Source organism: Zea mays, chromosome 1 (assembly GCF_902167145.1).
Source record: "Zea mays cultivar B73 chromosome 1, Zm-B73-REFERENCE-NAM-5.0, whole genome shotgun sequence".
In the NCBI taxonomy this organism is placed as follows: Eukaryota; Viridiplantae; Streptophyta; class Magnoliopsida; order Poales; family Poaceae; genus Zea; species Zea mays.
The window spans coordinates 24,085,152-24,104,318 of NC_050096.1; the positions used below are offsets into that span (position 1 = coordinate 24,085,152).

At 47.9% G+C, this 19,167-nt stretch overlaps 1 protein-coding gene across 5 annotated transcripts; it reads left to right on the forward strand.

Moving 5' to 3' along the window:
• The first annotated feature begins 7,110 nt into the window (after positions 1 to 7,110).
• On the forward strand, positions 7,111 to 11,678 carry LOC100276550 (uncharacterized). Of its 5 annotated transcripts, none has more exons than XM_008672282.2 (9): positions 7,117 to 7,479; positions 8,011 to 8,102; positions 8,340 to 8,394; positions 9,155 to 9,443; positions 9,763 to 9,830; positions 9,963 to 10,167; positions 10,277 to 10,373; positions 10,468 to 10,550; positions 11,391 to 11,678. In XM_008672282.2, exons 1-9 carry the CDS (start codon positions 7,363 to 7,365, stop codon positions 11,396 to 11,398), a joined length of 1,014 nt encoding a protein of 337 aa, XP_008670504.1. In that variant the 5' UTR covers positions 7,117 to 7,362; the 3' UTR covers positions 11,399 to 11,678. The 5 variants fall into 5 exon arrangements, with proteins under 5 accessions (NP_001393939.1, XP_008670504.1, NP_001143784.1 ...); XM_035965611.1 differs by having other exon boundaries at positions 7,141 to 7,466; NM_001407010.1 differs by lacking the exon at positions 8,011 to 8,102 and having other exon boundaries at positions 7,111 to 7,466; positions 11,391 to 11,676.
• The last annotated feature ends 7,489 nt before the right edge of the window (positions 11,679 to 19,167 follow it).

The following is a 19,167-nucleotide window of genomic DNA, read 5'->3' on the forward strand; positions in this document are numbered from 1 at the left end:
ACCCAACCAACCATCTTGAATGTGTGGGAGCCCAAGCAACATACCAAGACATGTTATAAACATTTCTAAGTACCCATACACTCAATGCTCAATAGAATCACTCGTTGATTAGTGTAGGTGCTTTGTGAAATGCTTAGGTTAGTTAGACCGCTTATGCGCTTGCTATAGGTTGTTCCTAGTTAGTTGAGTGAGTTTAGAAAACCCCACAAAATCACTCGACTCTTGTGCGAGCTATTGTAATTGTACCAAGTGGGGCGATAGACTTGCAAGACTATGTCAACTGCATTTGTGACACGACCGCCACTGTGTACTGGAGGGAACGAGGCCAGCGACGTTTTGGCCGGAAGCTCGATAGTAGAGATGACGGGGATCGTCCGAGAGGAGCCGGAAGCTGAGCACCACTTGCGCGTGGAGAAGGCCCTGGCTCTCTACGGAGTTACTCGTCCGTGGTGCTTGGCCCTCGCGTGGGCTACCCTTTGTGTCGGGGCACCAACGAGGATTAGTTGAAACCTTATGTGGTTCTCGATACCTCGGTAAAAATACTATCGTCATCCACGAGAGTTTGCTTTCTCTACTAGCTCTTTAATCTTCCGCATTTACTCTATCTACTTAAGTTGCAATCTTTACTAGTCTTAATGTAGTTTATATAGGATTGGAACTTAGGTTGCATAACTCCTTTGGCAGTAGAGATAGAAACACATAGACAAAACCTAGTTTGCACAATCTAGTTAAGTTATTTGCATATGTTTCTCAAAGTCGCCTAGAGGGGGGTGGATAGGTGAAACCTGAAAATTATAATACTAAATCCAAACTCGATCCCTTGATTAGTAGTTAGAACAAGATTCATAATTATCGGAGTATAAAACTAAGTCCTTTGCTTGCAATGAGTATTGTTTTCAAATAATGCGGAATTGATAAATCAATACTACTAATAAGTCTATGAGAATAAATCAAGGGGGCTTAGATAAGAAGAGCAATAACACAAGTTCTTTCTTGCAAGGTGTTGCTTCACTAAATGAGAATTTAACTTAAAGCAACACCAAACAGTATTAGCAAAGAATAGTGCAAGAAAAACTTAGAAAGGGAAAGAACAAACAAATCACAAGCAATACGCACACGAGACACGGGTGATTTGTTTTACCGAGGTTCGGCCCTCGAAGGCCTAGTCCCCGTTGAGGAGTCCACTAAGGACGGGTCTCTTTCAACCCTTTCCCTCTCTCAACCGATCCCCAAGATCAGCGAGCTCTTCTTCTTCTCAAGGATCACTTAAGACCCCGCAAGGATCATCACACACTTAGGTGTCTCTTGCTAGCTTTACAAGTCTCCAAAACTTTGGAGGAAGTTCAATGGGAGTCAAAACTCCACGCACAAATGAATGCAAGATGTAGTACACACTTTCTCTCAATGAATCTCACAAGGCGCTAGAGCTAAACTCACACGAGAAGCTTTCTTTTGCTTGCTCTCTCTTTTGTGGCACTTGTGTGGCTGTAGTGGTCTAAATATTGTGTATAGGATGGATCAATGAATAGAGGAGGTTGGGAGGGCTTGAGTATGTCAACTATATGACTTGGAATGTTGCTTGGGCTCCCACACCTTAAAGTGGTCGGTTGGGGTGGTATTTATAGCCACCAACCAAATGTAGCCGTTGGTGAAGTCTGCTGGCGATGGGCGCACCGGACAGTGTCCGGTGCGCCGCTACGTCATCCTGTTCGTCAGGGTTGGAGCTGGTCGACCGTTGGAGGCTTTGTCCTCATGCGGCACCGGACAGTCCGGTGCCACACCGGACAGTCCGGTGCCACTCTGACCATCTGCTCTGACTTCTGCCGCGTGTACTGTGCTGCACTGTTCACGTCAGAGTCGACCGTTGCGCGCAGATAGCCGTTGCTCCGCTGGCTCACCGGACAGTCCGGTGAATTATAGCGGAGGTGCGCCTAGGAAACCGGAAGGTGAAGAGTTTGAAGTTATTCCTTCCTGGTCCGGTGCTCCAGACCAGGGAGCACTTCGGTTTCCTTTGCTCCTTTCTTCTTGAACCCTTTTTAATCTTTGTATTGGTTTTGAGTTGAACCTTTGGCACCTGTAGAACATATACTCTAGAGCAAAACTAGTTAGTCCAATAATTTGTGTTGAGCAATTCAACCACCAAAATCATATAGGAAAAGGTTTGACCCTATTTCCCTTCAATTTCGTTCTAGAGATTTATTTGTGGCCTAGTTTAGAGATAGTTTTTAAAAGTCCTAATTCACAACCTCTTAGATGTCACTGTTTCCTACACAAATGACCAAACAACCAAAATAAACTTTGTAAATCTTGAGAAGTTAAAGAGTTTTGCAGTTTGTAACTTTTTGATTTGAAGTCATCTTGTCAACGAAAACTACGTTTGAAATTTAAAAATTAATTTAAAATTTGAATTTCCCAAACGACCTCGGATGGAAGTAGGTCTTGAAAAGTTATGAAACTTTGTAGTTGACAACTTTTTAATTTTAAATCATTTGATCATGTAAAACTATATTTGAATTCAAAATTCGATTTTTTTCAAACGACCTCGGATGAAAAACCACGGAAATGAAAGTTGTAGGTATTGAAAAGTTATTTAACTTTATAGTTAACAACTTTTAAATTTGAAATCATCTTATCATATAAAAATACGTTTGAAGTTTTTAAATTTAAAATTCAAATGTTGTAAATGTTCTTGGATGAAAAAACTAATAAAATAGAAGTTGTAGGTCTCAAAAAGTTATGCAACTTTGTAGCTAACAACCTTTTCATTTGAATTCATCTATTGCCTCAAATAATCAACTTACTATCGGTTTACTATAATATGCGGGGAACAAAAAACGTAATATACACACAAGTGATATAGGGGCGTAGAGTGGTAGAGGAGGTTGTGAAATTCCATTTAAAAGAATAGTGAAAAATGATAGGGCGATGTGTAGAGCAAATAAGCGATAGTTGAGGGTTGTTCCCCTAATTAAAAAATTATTGTATTATAGTTTTTAGGATTCTTAATTTGTTGAGTGTTTTTTTTTCCGAGTGCTTTTAGACACTCGGTGAATTCTGTGCCAAGTGCTGAAAAAAGCACTCGGCAAAGAACCATTTACCGATAAAATATTTGTTAAGTGTTTTTTACCGAGTGTAAACCTTTGTCGAGTGCAAAAAAAAGTCTTTGCCTTGGTAAAGGAATCGAGTCCGATAGTGATTAAGGTCTTAAACAAATTATGAATCCATTATCATCCTAACCGTACATGAGTTCTTTCCAACCTTGGCAGTAGAATCATGAGTTCATGACGAGGACCACGATCTTTTCCACCTGCCGGAGGAAAGCAGGACCCAAAATATCTTGGGCCCTTTTTGTTCGTTTGAGCAGCACTGTGAACATCATATCGTTGATTCGTTGGGGACGAAGAAAAGATTGGCATGAAGAGCTTGGGCACCAATTAAGCTAGATAGTATATACAACTGTAACCTTCGTTCTTTTTTCAGTGGGGGCAGGCAGAATCAAGCCTTCATCGTGATGTCTGAATAATTGCGTAACAATAGGAAAGTGTTAGACGCTTGGAGAGATCAGAGAGAGAATATAGATGTGGGCGTGGCTTCTGCCGGATGCATGTCCACTGGCCAGGCCAGACATTCTTGGCATGCTGATAAGAGATACTCTCTTCGTTTTTTTACTTGTCGCTAGATAGTTCAATTTTACACTATCCAACGACAACTAAAACGAAACGGAGGGAGTACATCGATTGGAGCAATGGCCGAATTGAAAAATGTAGCTAGCAATGCTCAATTCCGCCTCTGTGTGTTGGGAAAGATCACTGCCGTTGAGCAGTCCAGAGGTTATTATGAGACGTGGCAAAATCCTGTGACGACGACCAGCATTCTGAACCCTAACGCATGCATGCAGAGTGATTGGACGACGCGCGCGGCGGCAGTGCAGGAAGCGGGTAATGGCTGCTAGGAGATGCGGGCCATGATTCACGCATGATGAGACCAAAAGTTGGAGGAGAAGAGTCTAGTGGAGGCCGTGGCGAGGTCGAGCTCGACACGTATGGACCATCGGCACCTTTAGTACCGTCTGTCCATCCACGAGGATTCTATTCTATTATATTATGCGCCACGCACCAAGGAAGAAATGCCTGACCGGATCGTACGTAAGAGCTATCAGGATCCTAAAAGCTGGTTGGAATAGAGAAAAGCAAACGAAAAGAAGAAGCCTGATCATGAGGCCGGGATGAGCATGATGAGAAGCGCCCACACCGCGTGCGTGCGTGCGGATTCAATCGGCAGAAAACAAATAAACCGCCCATCCAATTGCGTGGATCCATCCATCATCATCCGGCTCCGGCTGCAATACAAATGCAAATGCTTCTCCATCTCATTCATGTCATCCTCATACGCCTAACTCCGCCGTACGTACTGCGTGCGATGCACAACGCCGTCAGATCAGCTTGTCGTCTTCGTTTCTCCTGTGCTGCCGATAGAGAAGGGAAGGGACGGGAGAAGGTTAGTCACGCGTGCTGTGCTGTGCTGGTGCAGGCGGCAGGCCGAGATGGCGAGCAAGATGTGTCGTCGTCGTCGGGAGGTAGGAATTTCAAACCGTGCGCAGAATGGCCGCGCGCGCATCTAAACTCCTCAAATTTGGTGACAGCGTGACACTGCTGTCTCCAATGGAACGGCACGCACGTCTTGCGTTTGAGCAGTCACGCAGAAATATCTCGTGTTAAAACCTGCGAGCGAGGCCGAGTAACTGTAAGAGACTCCGTATATACTACATGTGTTTGGCATAGGATTAGTTCAAACCTCACATTTAGATATTATGTGAAATTTCAAACTGCGCCTTTTCGGTGTCCTGACCTGAACCACATAATCAACAGCACACCGACACGGACCCTTACGGCCTTGTATATGCATGGCGCGGTACCATTCCAGGCCCACTGAAGAAATGCGAAACTAACGATACGGAAGCAAACACGAAATAGATAGATGATCGTGAGCATATACGCTACCATGCCTTCTGTTAGCCGCTTATTCTCGATTAATACGTGACATAAAAAAATAAGGCAACATATGTTAAGAGTATGGACATTTATCCACGTGATGTTACTTGTTTAAAGTAACAACTTAAACACAAAGGTTCTCAAGAGGAAATGTGGACATAAGGATATTAAATTATAGAGCAACAAGTAACGAAGTACAAGGTTCATCTCTCATGACTTACCATTTTCATTCCATTTCTCTTCGTATTAAATGAGTTCACAAACATATCTTCAACTTCTCCACATAAGATAGCTCGAAGATACTTCAAAGGCTAAGCAAAACGAAGCTAAGACCCTCGAAAAAATGAATCTATACATGTCAATGTTCACCTATTTATATGGAAGACGAATAGTCACTTATGAAATTACATAAATACCCACAAAGCTTACATATGTGATTGATAAATGGTACAGGGATAATATCGCCTTTTCTCTTTCTTCCTTGACGCATAAGATTTTAGCTTCTCCTTCGTCCTGCGTCTTTGTCGCACGTATATACATACGCTCTTTTATTCACTGCTCCAACTGAAGGCCAGCTTTGTCCTATCCTTTAGTGCATACATGAAACACATTTACATACAGCAGAGAAAAAAATGTTTTGAGATACCTACCAAGTTCGAGGTAATTTTTTTTTAAACTCACGCGAACGTGATGAGGCCACCGTCCACAATAACCCAACCACAGCACTAGCGCATGCATGCCCTTTGTTTACTACAGTTAGCGAGGACCTTCTTACTAGTGAGTTCAGACTCTCTTCAACAGCCCCGCGAGCTCACCCTCTCCTTCGTATAGAGGCTACAACTTACTCTAAGGCTTAGTTTGGGTACTCTAGTATTAACTTCAATCCACGTACGTTAAAGTGTATTAGGGTATAACTTAAATTAATTTATACCTCAATCCACCTCAACACATATAGATTGGGATCAATACTAGAGTATCCAAACAAAACCTAAGTTGCTATTTGGTTCGTCAGTTTTGCTCCGGGGTCGGATTACAGAAAAAGTTGATTACGTAACTCGTATTTGGTTCCAGCATGAAGTAAACAGATACCGCGTAATCAGATTCAGAGCGCTTGTTCAAGTGGTGATAACGCCACATCGTTAGACAAAAATGAAACAGATCCCTTTGCTGCAACTTCCCGTTTCCTCGGACGTTTTTCAAACCAAACAATCGCCGGTTTTTGTTACATTTTTTCAGATCACAGCGGCATCCACTACATTTCCATTTGCGTTTACGTAATCCTAACCAAACAACATCTCAGAGCATCTCCAATAGACCACGTTAAAACTCCGCAAAACCAGTTTTAGGGGTAAATCCTATTTGTTCATGCTCCAACAGAGGCCCGTTCGTGAGTCGTATTTATGCGCGACCCGAAAAACACGACCGCGTCCCACATATATGCATGAGGCTGAAAACTTTCCCAATCACCTGAGCACGCGAAACCTGGTGAGTTCCCGTCGAGATTGCGTTGGTGGATCCTCGAAACCTGGAGAGCACGCAAAATCTAGTATGCAGCAAAAATAAATATGTTCATCGACAATGCATAATTGAGCCAATGGTAGAGGCTAACTGGGCCAACAACAACACCTGGAATTTTTAAATAGTAGCCCAGTTTTGTTTAAGCATTCTTTTTTGCGGGAACTACTAGAGTTATACTTTGTTTAGAGCATCTCCAAAAGCTTCCCAGAAGTCTCCCCTAAATCTATTTTTTGGGGAAAAACACAAAAACATGTCTCTAACAGTTCTCCTAAAGCGCCCCCAACTTTTTCATAGCCCTTAAAACTCCCTCATTTGTAGCTACAAATGAGGGGTTTTTTGGGCTCCCCAGAAACAAATTGCTGCTTTAAGGGATCTGTTGGAGAAAGGATTAAAATTTACCCCCACTTATTATTTAGATGTCCCTTAAAACTGATTTTGAGGAGTCGTTTTATGGAGAGCTCTTGGAGATGCTCACCATAAACAAGATTTAGTACGCCCCCATAATCATTTTTTTGGGGAAATTTTTGCATTTCCTTTTGGAGATGCTCAAAGATATTAATCATACAATCAGATTCAGTCCATTCCCTAGCTATAGTTAATATGAAAAATCCCGAGTAGGTAATTCAAACACGCCCCACCCAATAGGTGAATCTTTCGAAGTGTGGAATTATCCCCTTTCTTCAGTCCTAGAATCGATGCCTAAGAAAAAGGTTATATCTATTAAAATGCTCAACCCATTCATGCGATTCAATCCTCTGCTCTCCTCGTCGGAAGAGGATCCATTCAGCCGCTTCGGGGCCGTTTGGGTTCCTTGGATCTGCAACTGTAGCGTCCGCCTTCACGCGCGGCGCTGATGCTGCCGTGCCTCCGCCTCCACGCCCGGTTCTGTTGCTGCCGTGACGCCGCCGGGCTCGGGGGAAGCGCGTGGCACCACTCGTCGCTTGCCTGCACCTGCAGGTTCAACTCGCTTGTGCGTTCCTCCCTCCCGTTTCCTCTCCGTAAAAAGTTGCTTTTACCAGCAGGCTTGGCCCGTGCCCGTGGTTTCTGCGTGAACGCGGGTCGCATGCCAAGTATTCGGGGAAATGTGCGTGTGTCATTTGAATTCCCTCTGCCTAGTGTTTGTGCATCTGGCATTTGATTTTCCTCTCGGCCCTCTCTCATGCTACCACGCGTTTGGTGTCGTTTCACCTGCTGCAGCCACGTCATTGCGACCCTCAAATAGCTAAACCGTTTTAGAAAGAATAATAGTAGTAGTACGTAAGTGGAGAACCTTTATATAGAAAACGAAAAGGGAAGGTGAATTATTTATCAATTATGTGAAGCCTCTCTCTGAAAACAAACAAGGGATGTCAAAACTCAACAGGACAACCGGGTCACGTCGATGTGATATGACTATATGAGGCACCAGCTTATGGATCTTTCTGTGCCTACTACCGTTTTTGCCTAGTCCAGCAGTCCAGCCCTGGCCACAATTAAGGTTTCTCTAATTTGACTGCCACAGGCACCTGGTTTTCTTGCTGCTTCCGCTGTTTCTTCCTCAACCTCTCCAGCTCAGCTGCCGCAGGCTGCGACTGCCATGGATTCCAAATCCATGTTAGTGTTCTTGCCCGTCTCCCTTTCCGTTTCGTTTCTCTTTGCAGTTTGCTGGCCTCCCTTGTTTGTTTGTGTTAATGTTGATTCGATCTCTGGTTGAGAAAATAAGTAGACAGGTGGAAGGAAAAGTTCAGTACAATTTGCAATAGTTTGGACATTCATATATTTGGGTATTGATGTGCCCTACCTCCATTGCCCCCTTTTCTTCAGAATAATTCTCTCATGGTTCTTGTTCAGGGAAGCATTTGTGGCAAGTGAGGCCTCCGTCTTCATGAATCAGCCCCCTCCACATGTATGTATGCTGATGAATTGGTCTCCTTTTTCTGCTATTCTTGCACCTTTTGCCTCTTATTTATAGTATAGGTTTAGACTGATTTTAGGAGAGACTTCTATCTAGTCAATGGAAGAAACATCATAGAAAAAAATATACACTTGTTAACCCATGTCTTTCTTTTATTTTAAGTGTACTTCTTGATGAGGTTTCTATGAGTTGCACATTTCTTATAACCTTTGCTAAAAGTTTATTTGACATTTGTGATCACCTTAGCTGAAAATCCAGAAGTTTCCAGCTCTGTCAGATTTCAAAGTATGACAACAATAGCAACCGTTTTCATTAATGCAAAACCCTGAAATTGTCTGCTGAGTCTGATATATATAGTGGAATCTGCACTAAGTTAGTTTATAATAGAGGCTTCCTGCTCAGCCATATCCTCATTTTTCATGTGTTTGCTTGACAACTGAGAGTTGGAATTTGTGAGGTAATATTATGGTACATTAGCAAAATGAATGATGTGATGAGGCAACCGTAGAATTATCAGTTGTTGTCATGCAACCCCAGAATGGCACTGTTGCATGTTGACATCGTATTTTTTTCTCGAAAGCGCAGGAGAACTGCGCCTCATAATGTATTAAGAAGAGGTAAAAATGGATTGCATTAAGTTTAGGATCTGAATATCTCTAACGTTTCTGTATATCATGGATATATATTTCCATAATCCTTAATGCATTCTGTAAGAGAGCATGACAATTGTATTTTCTCTCTGTACGTGCAGATGTCTAGACCAACAATTATTATCAAGCTCATTTTGTGGTTGCTGTGGACCATCACCCACTTAGCAATCAGCATTTTAAATTTATGGTCTCATCTGATTTATAGTCTAGACTGCTATCTTATTTCATCTGGATTGTTGCGGAAGTATCAGAATCTTCATCTGGGTAGACTGAAGTACTTGGCTATTGTGGTAGATAGCAAAGAAGCTAAAAGTACTGTGAAGGTCAAGCGACTGTTATGCTGGCTCTCATCTATGGGTGTGAAGTATGTATGTCTCTACGACATTGAGGGTAAGACAATGAGTTCAACATTTGAATTTGCAGTGTATGGCTGTTTTCAGTTTGAAGTTTGTTGTTAACTACTCACCTACCTATACGATCATTCCTTTTTTTGTAAATAAACATGGTTTATTAGAAATCAAATGCCTTCAAGAGACATTACAGGGCTGCATAACCTGGGCAGAGAAAAAATAACTTTCCTGTTACCATTTACACGTCATATTGTGATGTTTTTAGTTGATAGATGCACAACTTTTTTTTTCCTTCGAGACCTGCAGACTGAATCTAGCACATACAAAATTATCTTACACTATTCTATGTTGCATCATAGGAGTTCTGAAGAAATCTTTTGAACCTGCTGTGAATGTTTCAAGAGATAGGACTGCAGGAGAACATTTTGTAAGCTGCGCTACTGAGCTTTCTGCTACATTTTATATCAGGGTCTTACTTTTGTGTATATTCTCTACTGGTATGCTTGTCCATTTTTGTTGTTGTTTGTAAATCTGTATTATAATTCATGGCGACATATAGGGCATTGGAGCAAACATCAAAGATCTACACTGTAGCCAAAGAGAGATGATGATAGATTGTCTTTCTGGCTCTGATGGCAAGGAGGGTATTGCTAAAGCAGCCAGTTTACTTTGCTCAACTTACCTCAATGGTGATACTCATGGAGATGACAAAAGGAAACCAGCATTTACAGAAGCTGACATGGCTGGTGCACTGAAGGCTGTAGGTATGTTTGGAAAAGTCACCCTTTTCTGCATGCTTCGTTTCATATACTTATTTAGTTATTTATCATGTTTTAATGACTTTATCACTTAAGTTCTGACTTCATCCATTAGGTTGTGGTGGACCAGAACCTGATCTCCTTCTCATGTATGGTCCTGCTAGATGCCATTTAGGATTTCCTACATGGAGATTACGGTATACTGAAATTATGTGAGTTATTTATCAAAACATTGTGAAAATAATAATCATTGTAATTCCGTCCTCATCAGCACAATTGACACATCTCTAATATTTCTTATTCCAGGTATATGGGGCCACTGAAATCAATGAAATATGGTGCAATTGTGAAAGCCTTATATAACTTCTCAAAGAAACACCAAAATTATGGTAAGCTTGCCTTTCCATACTTGCAATGTACTACACTGAAATTAACCTTTAGCGTTATGTATGATTTGATTTCAACATTTTCATCGGTGTCATAATTTTTTCTTCTTATAGGAGTTTTTTATGACGTCTTATTATAGGAGTTCTAGCTATACCTTGGAATGTCCTTTTGTTATCAGTTTAGGCTACACTAACTAGGTTGCACATGCTTTGTAAATGTGCTGGTAACATGAGTGTGCTCTGCTCTCACTTTTTTGTGTGGCTCCCACACTTTAGTATCTTGTGAGCTCTAATTATCTTAGGCATTAATGTGTATCTGGCAGACTTTAGCAATTGTAAGCAGAACTGAGTTATAAGTGGCATACAGTCTTCCATCGGGGTTTCTGCTTGGCTGAAGTCTGCCGGCAATTGCTGAACATTCAGTTCAGTTCAGTGGTTACCATCCATCCAGATTGGTTCTTGCGCAGTTTTGGTCAATGTTGTTTTTAGTGGAGTTTGGTGAGACCGTTTTGGTTTAGTTTTGGTTTAGTTAGTCTCTATGTCTGGGGTTTATAGTGGTGTTTCCTCCTCCTTTCTTGTTTTTTCTTCTCTTCTGGTTTTAGTGAGTTGTTTTCCTAGTTTCTGATGGTGGTGTCTGCTGTCCGTTCAGAGTACGGCAGTGGTCCATTCCATTTGTATGTTGTGTCCTCCTATTAATAAAATTTCGGCAACCTCTTGCCGTCCTTTCAAAGAAAAAAGATATACAACATATTCCTGAATGTGCCATCACATTTTGATGCCTGATTAGTGACTAGGAATAAATATTTGCTCGATTTGGCTGACTCCAAGGCTTTTCCATCTCAGGGAAATGATAGCTGATACTAGTTTAAAGAAGACCATTTGATCATGGAGAATCGACACCTTGGAACTACTGGACAGTTACTCTGCGGCCCGCATCCATTTGCTTCTGCTGCTGCTTACTGGAGCACAGGAGTATTTAACGTTAGACATACCATTGACACTCATTTCATGTTTGCTTGTAATAAGATAAAAAGTGCTGTCGATAGAACATACATACGGGACAACATCCCACTGAAAGTTCCACCCATAGCAATGAGCAATGAAAGAAACACAAGAAATCTTACCATCTCATCTATTATTTCCTATGCTATGATTCCTAATGATTTATCTGTTTTTGTTGGATTACTACGGAACTGTACATCTCAAACTTAAAGGAGGAACGATGTTAGCCATAAACTTGAGAGTCTTGACCAATTTGAAAGATCGTTTGGTGTAGTTGAAATAACGGATTGGAACTTGTTTGGTCGAGTAACGGAAACTCAATCAAACTCATAATTGTCTCACTTCCAAAATAGCATATAATGGATGTCATGTACCAGCTATCTCTGAAAAGGTAGAAGGGCCCTTTAGGGACAGCAAGAGTTGCTTAGTGCTCAATAGTGCTTGCAAAGAACGTTCAAGATAGCTGACTGACTGAGCTACTTCCGTAATAGGGGTCCTTTCTTTTCAAATCCGACCTACCCTGTTGGAACTTGCTCTCAGCAGCAAGGAGGCCAACAAGGGTGAACGGTGGTGACAACAGGGTTACGTGCTCGGGGGCAAATGGCTCTGTTAATCTAGCCTCTCACGGGCACTGTGCGGGGGTATTTATAGGTATCTGAGTGCCCAGCGCCTTGTGTTAAGGACGCATGTGCCCTCGGACACCTAGTTTATCCCCAGAATATTCCCATAAAGCAGGGTTACAAGCTGTACTTACAAGAATGCCTTTACAAACTAGGCCCGTAACACAAAGGCGGCCACGCGGGGCCCGTTACAATGGGCCAGATCACACGTGGGCCTTAGAGCAGGACGAAGCCGTGCTGCGGGGAGACGTCACCGCAGGCCTTCGTCTGGTGCTGAATGAAGCGAAGGGTGTCCCTGCCCGTTTTGTCTTCGTCAAACCAGCGACTGCAGCGAAAGGCGACGATAGAAGGGTGGCGTCTTTGCCTTCGCCCCAACATTTGCCCTCCGAGGGACCAGTTCGACAAAGTCACCTGGTGCCGAAGACGTCGCTAGATGGCGGAGACGCTGCCCTCGCTCGAAGTGGTTCCGCGGGGGTTTTCGATGTGACCGTTGATGGACGGCGTACTGTTGGATTGCGGGTTTCCCGAAGCGCCGCGCCCTGTCGGATTGCGGGTTTCCCGAAGAGCCGCGCCCTGCCTATAAAAGGGGGCGGGGGTCGGTGCTTTTTGAACTTTGCCTTCCGCGCTCCGCGAAAACCCTAGCCGCCCGCCGTCTTGCTGCTCGTCTGCCCGCCGTGCTCTTGATCGCCGGAGATCTGGCTCGAGTGAAGCAGACCGCCCGCCGCCGCCGACGGTACGTAGCAATGTCGTCCTCTTCTTCTTCCGCCGACACCACGCCGCCGGCGGCCGCCTCGTCTGAGGAGACGTTGAGTAGCTTGATGGTGGAGGAGTTGCGCGCCGGCGACTCTGTTGATTTTGGTGTGTCACGGATGACGTCAGCCCGCGTTGAAGATATGCAGCGGTTGGGCTACTTTGGCGGCGGAGTTGCTCGTGCTCCGGGGACGGAGGAAGTCCCCGAGCCGGAGGGTGAGTTGGTCGTTTTCGAGGCGTTCTTCGCCGCCGGTCTCCGCTTGCCTGCGCACCGGTTTGTTGGCGAAGTCCTGCGTAGATTCAACGTTCAAATACATCAGCTGACACCGAATGCCATGGTGGCGCTGGCGAAGTATGTCTGGGCGACGACTTCGTACGACGGACAGCCGTCGGTTGAAGTTTTTGCGAAGAATTATTGTTTGCATTGGCAGAAGAGGATGGTTGGGGACGGAGTTGCCCAGTTCGGGTCATGCACATTCACGCCAATTGGAATGAATTTTGGTTTTACGTTGCTGAGGGTGCTGTCAAAGACCATGAGGGACTCCCCGTGTCTGAGATGTGCTCTCATTATTACTCTGCGTATCCGCCCTTTGAAGTGGCAGAAGAGGATGCAGACGAAGGGGCCCTTCGGTGCGCCGCCGGTCAGAGTAGTGGGCGTGATTTAGTTGAAGAGTTCGTGGCGTACGGGGTCTGGCCCTTGGCGCACGGCTGGGTGTTGGGCGAAGTGTGCCCTCGCCAGATGCCTTTTCACGGAGGAAGGGTGGTGCGAAGTCCTGCCTTCGCACTGAATTTGCGAAACCGTGACCCGACCGCCTTTGTGCGTGATGCGGAGGACTTGGCGGTGCGGCTCGTGGGACGTTACGTGCCGAGGACGGAAGGCCAGCGCAGCTTTGATATCCGCGGGTCAAATGACCGTTTGAACAGGGTCTTCAAATTGAATCAACTGCCGTACGACGGCTATCCCGGTCAAGACGAAGCGGACCGCCGTGGGAAGAAACCGGTGGTGGAGACTAGAGACGACCCTGCGCCGGCGGCCGCCCCTTCCTCGAAAAAGAGAAAATTAGGTACTGCGATGGGAGGACTTGGGGTGTCTGACAGTTTTGCTAGAGAGTTGATGAGGACGTGTGCGGCCCCGGGGGAAAGGATGTCTTCGCCCGAGCTCCGGGAGTCTTCGGCTCGGATGCTGAGGGTTACCGGTGGCTGCTGGCCTAGAAATGTTCCTATCCCCTGCGCGGCTGAGGAGGACTGTTTTACATCTCGTATGGTTCACCAGTGGAGAGTTTTTCCTTACGGGCGAAATATCGGTGCTGTTGTGTGGGCAGTGATGGACAAGGATCGCCAAGGGGCGGCGCAAAAACGCCAGGCGGCGGTCAGGCTGCATGAAGCTAGGCCGAAACGGCAGCGGGGGGCTGCGAAGGCTGTGGCCCCCGGCGGAGGCAAGCCGCCGCTGGCGGCGAAGGCGGGCGCCGCTGCACCTAGCAAGGCGCCGGAGGCGACGGCGGGCGCCGGAGGCTCCAAGTCAACGAAGGTGGTGCCGCCGGCCAGCGGAGTGGCGGAGGCTTCGAAGGCGGCCCGAGCGTTGCCGTTGTCGGGCAAACGTGTCGCCGACTTCGGCACCGATATTACTGTGGACGACTATCTTGGTGGTAAGTCGCTGGCCTATTAGTGTTATAATTTTTTTTATTTGTTGGCGCGTTGCAGGGCCGGACGAGGGCCAGCTTGCTATAGCTGCGCCTGGCGCGGCGATCGCGACGGCCGCCATAGTGCCGAAGGCGAGGGGCGAGGCGCTTGGCGCCGGAGGCGAGGTGTCGGCCCTCGCGTTGGTCAGGGACGAGGCAGGCGCGGCGACCCGCCGGCTGAAGGGAGTGACGGAGGCGCTGAGTCAGGCGACGGAGGCGCTGAGTCAGGTCCGCTGAGCTATACTCTCTCCCCGCCCTTTTTTTTACGTCAATGGCCTTACGTGTGTTCTGCAGGTGGCTGACTTCGCCAGCCGTACTGCATCGGGGGCCCTCACGGCAGCTGTGTCGGCCGAAGTCGAGAGACTTCGGACACAACATGCTGACGCTGCCCGTGAGAAATCGGCCTCCGACAGCAAGTGCTGTAAGCTGACGGACAGGGTGGCCGCCCTGGAGAGGGAGAAGGCCGACCTCCGGCGCCAACTGGCGGCGGAGAGGAGGGAGGCAAACGAGGCCATCGCTAAAGAGCAGGCTGCACAGGCGGAGGCCAAACTGGCGTGGGCGGAGGGCAATCTTGCCAAGGAGCTCGCCGAACATCTGCAAGAGCGGATTACCGCCCTGGAGAGCCGCGCGAAGGGGGCCGAGGCCGCGATGCGTGCGGAGGCTGAACGGACGCGCGCTCAGCTTATGGATACATATCGCGAGCTGGGCGCGCGGACCGGCGACTTCGAGGTGCCGGACCGAGAGCCCGGGCTTCGTTGTCTGCAATGGGTGCAGGAGGAGTTGCAGGAACTCCCCACTGTTGTGGGGGGGGTTGATGTCGTACGCCTCCCTGGTCACCTGCGAGGGGGCGATGAACACACTCTCCCGCGAAGGGTGCCGACACTTCGAGGTCTTCGACCAGGCAGATGAAGATTTTGAGCGAGATGTCTATAAGGTCGAAGACCCCGTTGTGAAGGAATCTGCCGGGGCCCTCTACGACCGGATGTGGGGTCTGCATGGTTGTGAGGTGGTCAGGGAGCGGGCCGAGACTGCGAGGGCTCAGGTAACATTGTTGTTTGTTTGGCGTTTGCTGTATGCGGGCTGTGCGTGTGTTTGCTGAATTTGTGTGTCTTGTCCTAGGCGGAGCGCGGCGAGCGGGTGGACGACTTCGGGGCTCTGAACAGCGCGCTGCCAGACCCGGAGCCGACCCTTGCGGAGGCTGTGACTGGGGTCGCCCTGGAGCCAACCCCGGAGACCGGAGCGATCGCGACGGCTGCCTCCTCATCCGCTGCGGCCGGCGAAGACCTGCCCCCGAAGGTGGCCGAAGGCGCCCCTAATGCCCCCGCAGCTGCTGTGCTGAGTGCTGAAGATCCCGCGGCGGAAACAACGGTGGAGGCAGCGGCGGAGGCAGCGGCGGAGCCGACGGCGGAGGCTCCCGCAGCGTCAGGGCCTTCGCAGGTGGCGTAGTGGTTGATTAGGGTTGGGGAATTTTTGGATGCTGTGCTGAATTTTGGTTGCTGCGCAGGTTCAAGATTTTGGGCCTGCGCACGCAACCGCTGCTACTGAGTTTTTGGCGGCTTCGACCGCGGAAAGTGGGAATGAATATGGTGGGTTTGCATCTGAGTTTTTTGATTTTACCGACTCCGGGAGCTCGGTTGAGTGGACTGAGGAGTCGTCGGAGGAGGACTTGGATTATTTTGCGGCCTTGGACGTGGCTGCGGCGGAGGCTTCGCCACACGCCGCGGACGCGCCAGACGTGCCAGGCCCTAGCACCGGGCGCCGCCGACGAAGGGCGGTTGCAAAACGTAGGGTTAGCGCGGAGGAGGGGGCTCGGCTTCGTGTGAGTAGGGCTGGTCGGCAGGAACTGTTGTCTTTGCCGGCCGCTGCGAGTACAGGGGAAGGGGAACTGCGAAGTCTTTTTGCGGGTGAGGAGCTTAGGATAATGTTATTTAATTATAGAGAGATGAGAATTATTCCTAAGGTTGAGCCGATGTAAAGTGTGGTGCCCTCGCTTGTATATGTGTAGAGGTTTGTACGATGAAGTTGTGTGCCCTCGCGTGCCTGTGCCTGCGAGGACGTTGTGTGCCTTTGTCTGGTATGGTTGGTTATGCTGTGCTGTTGTGATTATAGTCGTTCTTAGCACGGATGGTTTGATGCTATCGTTTCTGCTTTTGTTGTACTAGTTCGGCTGCGCCCTTAGGCGGCTGCTGCGCGGAGTCTTTGCGATAGACTTCGGGTTTTTTCGCACTTGTTGTGCTAGTCCGGCTGCACCCTTAGGCGACTTCTGCACGGATAGTCTTCGCGATAGACATCGGGTTTTTTCGCACTTGTTGTGCTTAGTCCGGCTGCACCCTTAGGCGACTTCTGCGCGGATAGACTTCGCGATAGACATCGGATTTTTTTGCACTTGTTGTGCTTAGTCCGGCTGCACCCTTAGGCGACTTCTGCACGGATAGTCTTCGCGATAGACATCGGATTTTTTCGCACTTGTTGTGCTTAGTCCGGCTGCACCCTTAGGCGACTTCTGCGCGGATAGTCTTCGCGATAGACATCGGGTTTTTTCGCACTTGTTGTGCTTAGTCCGGCTGCACCCTTAGGCGACTTCTACGCGGATAGTCTTCGCGATAGACATCGGATTTTTTCGCACTTGTTGTGCTTAGTCCGGCTGCACCCTTAGGCGACTTCTGCACGGATAGTCTTCGCGATAGACATCAGATTTTTTCGCACTTGTTGTGCTTAGTCCAGCTGCACCCTTAGGCGACTTCTGCGCGGATTTGTCGCACGCGAGGGTGGCTAGCGCTTAGCCTCGCGGTGACTTCGAATTGGTCGAATGCCGAAGACCGTTGTCGCGGTCTTTTTTCGACACATGTTTTTGCGGGGGATTTTTCTCACGTATATTACATGGCTCCGCCTCGTTAAAAACCTCACCCCCCCGGGAGGAAAAGAGTGCGGGCCGGTACAAGATTGTTTACGGCGAATTACAAGGGCGAAATCAGCCCTAAATGGGTCAAACAAAAAATTTGCGAAGGTTGTCGATGTTCCAGGAGTGCTCCAGGTCCTCGCCATTTGGCGTTGTGAGCCTGTAAGCGCTGGGGGAAGCTTTTGACTTGACTATGAAGGGGCCCTCCCATTTGGGCTCCAACTTGCCCTTGGACTCCGTCCGAGCTGTTCGGACGAGTACGAGGTCCCCCTCGCTGAACTCCCTCGGGATGATTGCGTGGTCGCGCCATGCTTTGGTCTGGGCTTGGTATTTGTTTAGGGCCTGTAGGGCGAAGACCCGGTCTCCGTCAATGAGGTCTTTTGAAGTTGGCTCGTCCACGTCGGGGACAGCTGACGGAACTGTACGCGGGGACCCATGCTTTATTTCTTGCGGGGTCATTGCCTCCGATCCGTATAGAAGGCGGAAAGGAGTGAATCCGGTCGCCCTGCACTCAGTTGTGTTTAGCGCCCAGACTGCCTCCGGTAATAAATCGGTCCATCTGCCTTTTTTTTCATCGAGGAGCATCTTTTTGACAGCTGTGAAGATTTTCCCATTGGCACGCTCCACGACCCCGTTGGACTGCGGATGATAGACTGAAGCGAAGGCAAGCTTGGTGCCGATGGAGAAACAAAAATCCTTGAAATCTTGGTTGTCGAACTGCTTGCCGTTGTCAACTGTTAGCTCGGACGGTACTCCGAAGCGGCAAACGATGTTCTGCCAGAAGAATTTTTGGGCAGTCTTTGATGTGATTGTGGAAACAGCCCTCGCTTCAATCCATTTGGTGAAGTATTCGACGGCTACGAAGGCGAACTTAAGGTTCCCCTGAGCGGTGGGCAGGGGCCCGACAATGTCCAGGCCCCAGCGCTGGAGAGGCCATGTATGGGCAATCAGCTTTGTATATTGCGAGGGGTTGCCTGACCGAGGAGAGAACTTCTGGCAGGCTTCGCAGGACCTTGTGACCCGATTTGCGGCGCAGATCATTGCGGGCCAGTAAAACCCTTGTCGGATCACCTTGGCAGCCAGGGCCCTTGGCCCTGCGTGCGAGCCGCACGTGCCACTGTGGACTTCGCGTAGGATCTGCATGCCTTCGGTTTCGGTGACGCATTTAAGCATTGGCTGACTGACCCCTTTCTTGTATAATTGGCCCTCAATTAGTGCGAAGTCCCGGCTTCGATGTCTGAGGCGCTTTGCCTCACTGACGTCAGTTGGATGATAGTACCCCTGTAGGAACAGGGTTATTGGTGCCCGCCAGTCTTCGGTCATGATTAGGTTGACTATACGGTGGCCCTCGCTATCATTAGTTATTTGGAGCCCTTCGGGGCTCCGGACGGCTGGCGTGCCGATGGTGTGAAAGAACACGTCGGGGGCAGGGGCTCGCCCCTGGCGGCGGCCTTGGCTAATGCATCGGCCTCCTCGTTCTTGGCCCTATCCACATGCTGCAGGGTGAATCCCTTGAACTGTCTCTCGAGACTTCGGATAGCCGCGAGGTATTGCATGAGCGCGGGGTCTTTTGCTGCATAGTCTTTCTCGACCTGGCCGGCAACTATCTTGGAGTCTGTCTTGATGATACATGTGGTGACTCCGAGGGCCCTTAGCTTGCGGAGGCCGAG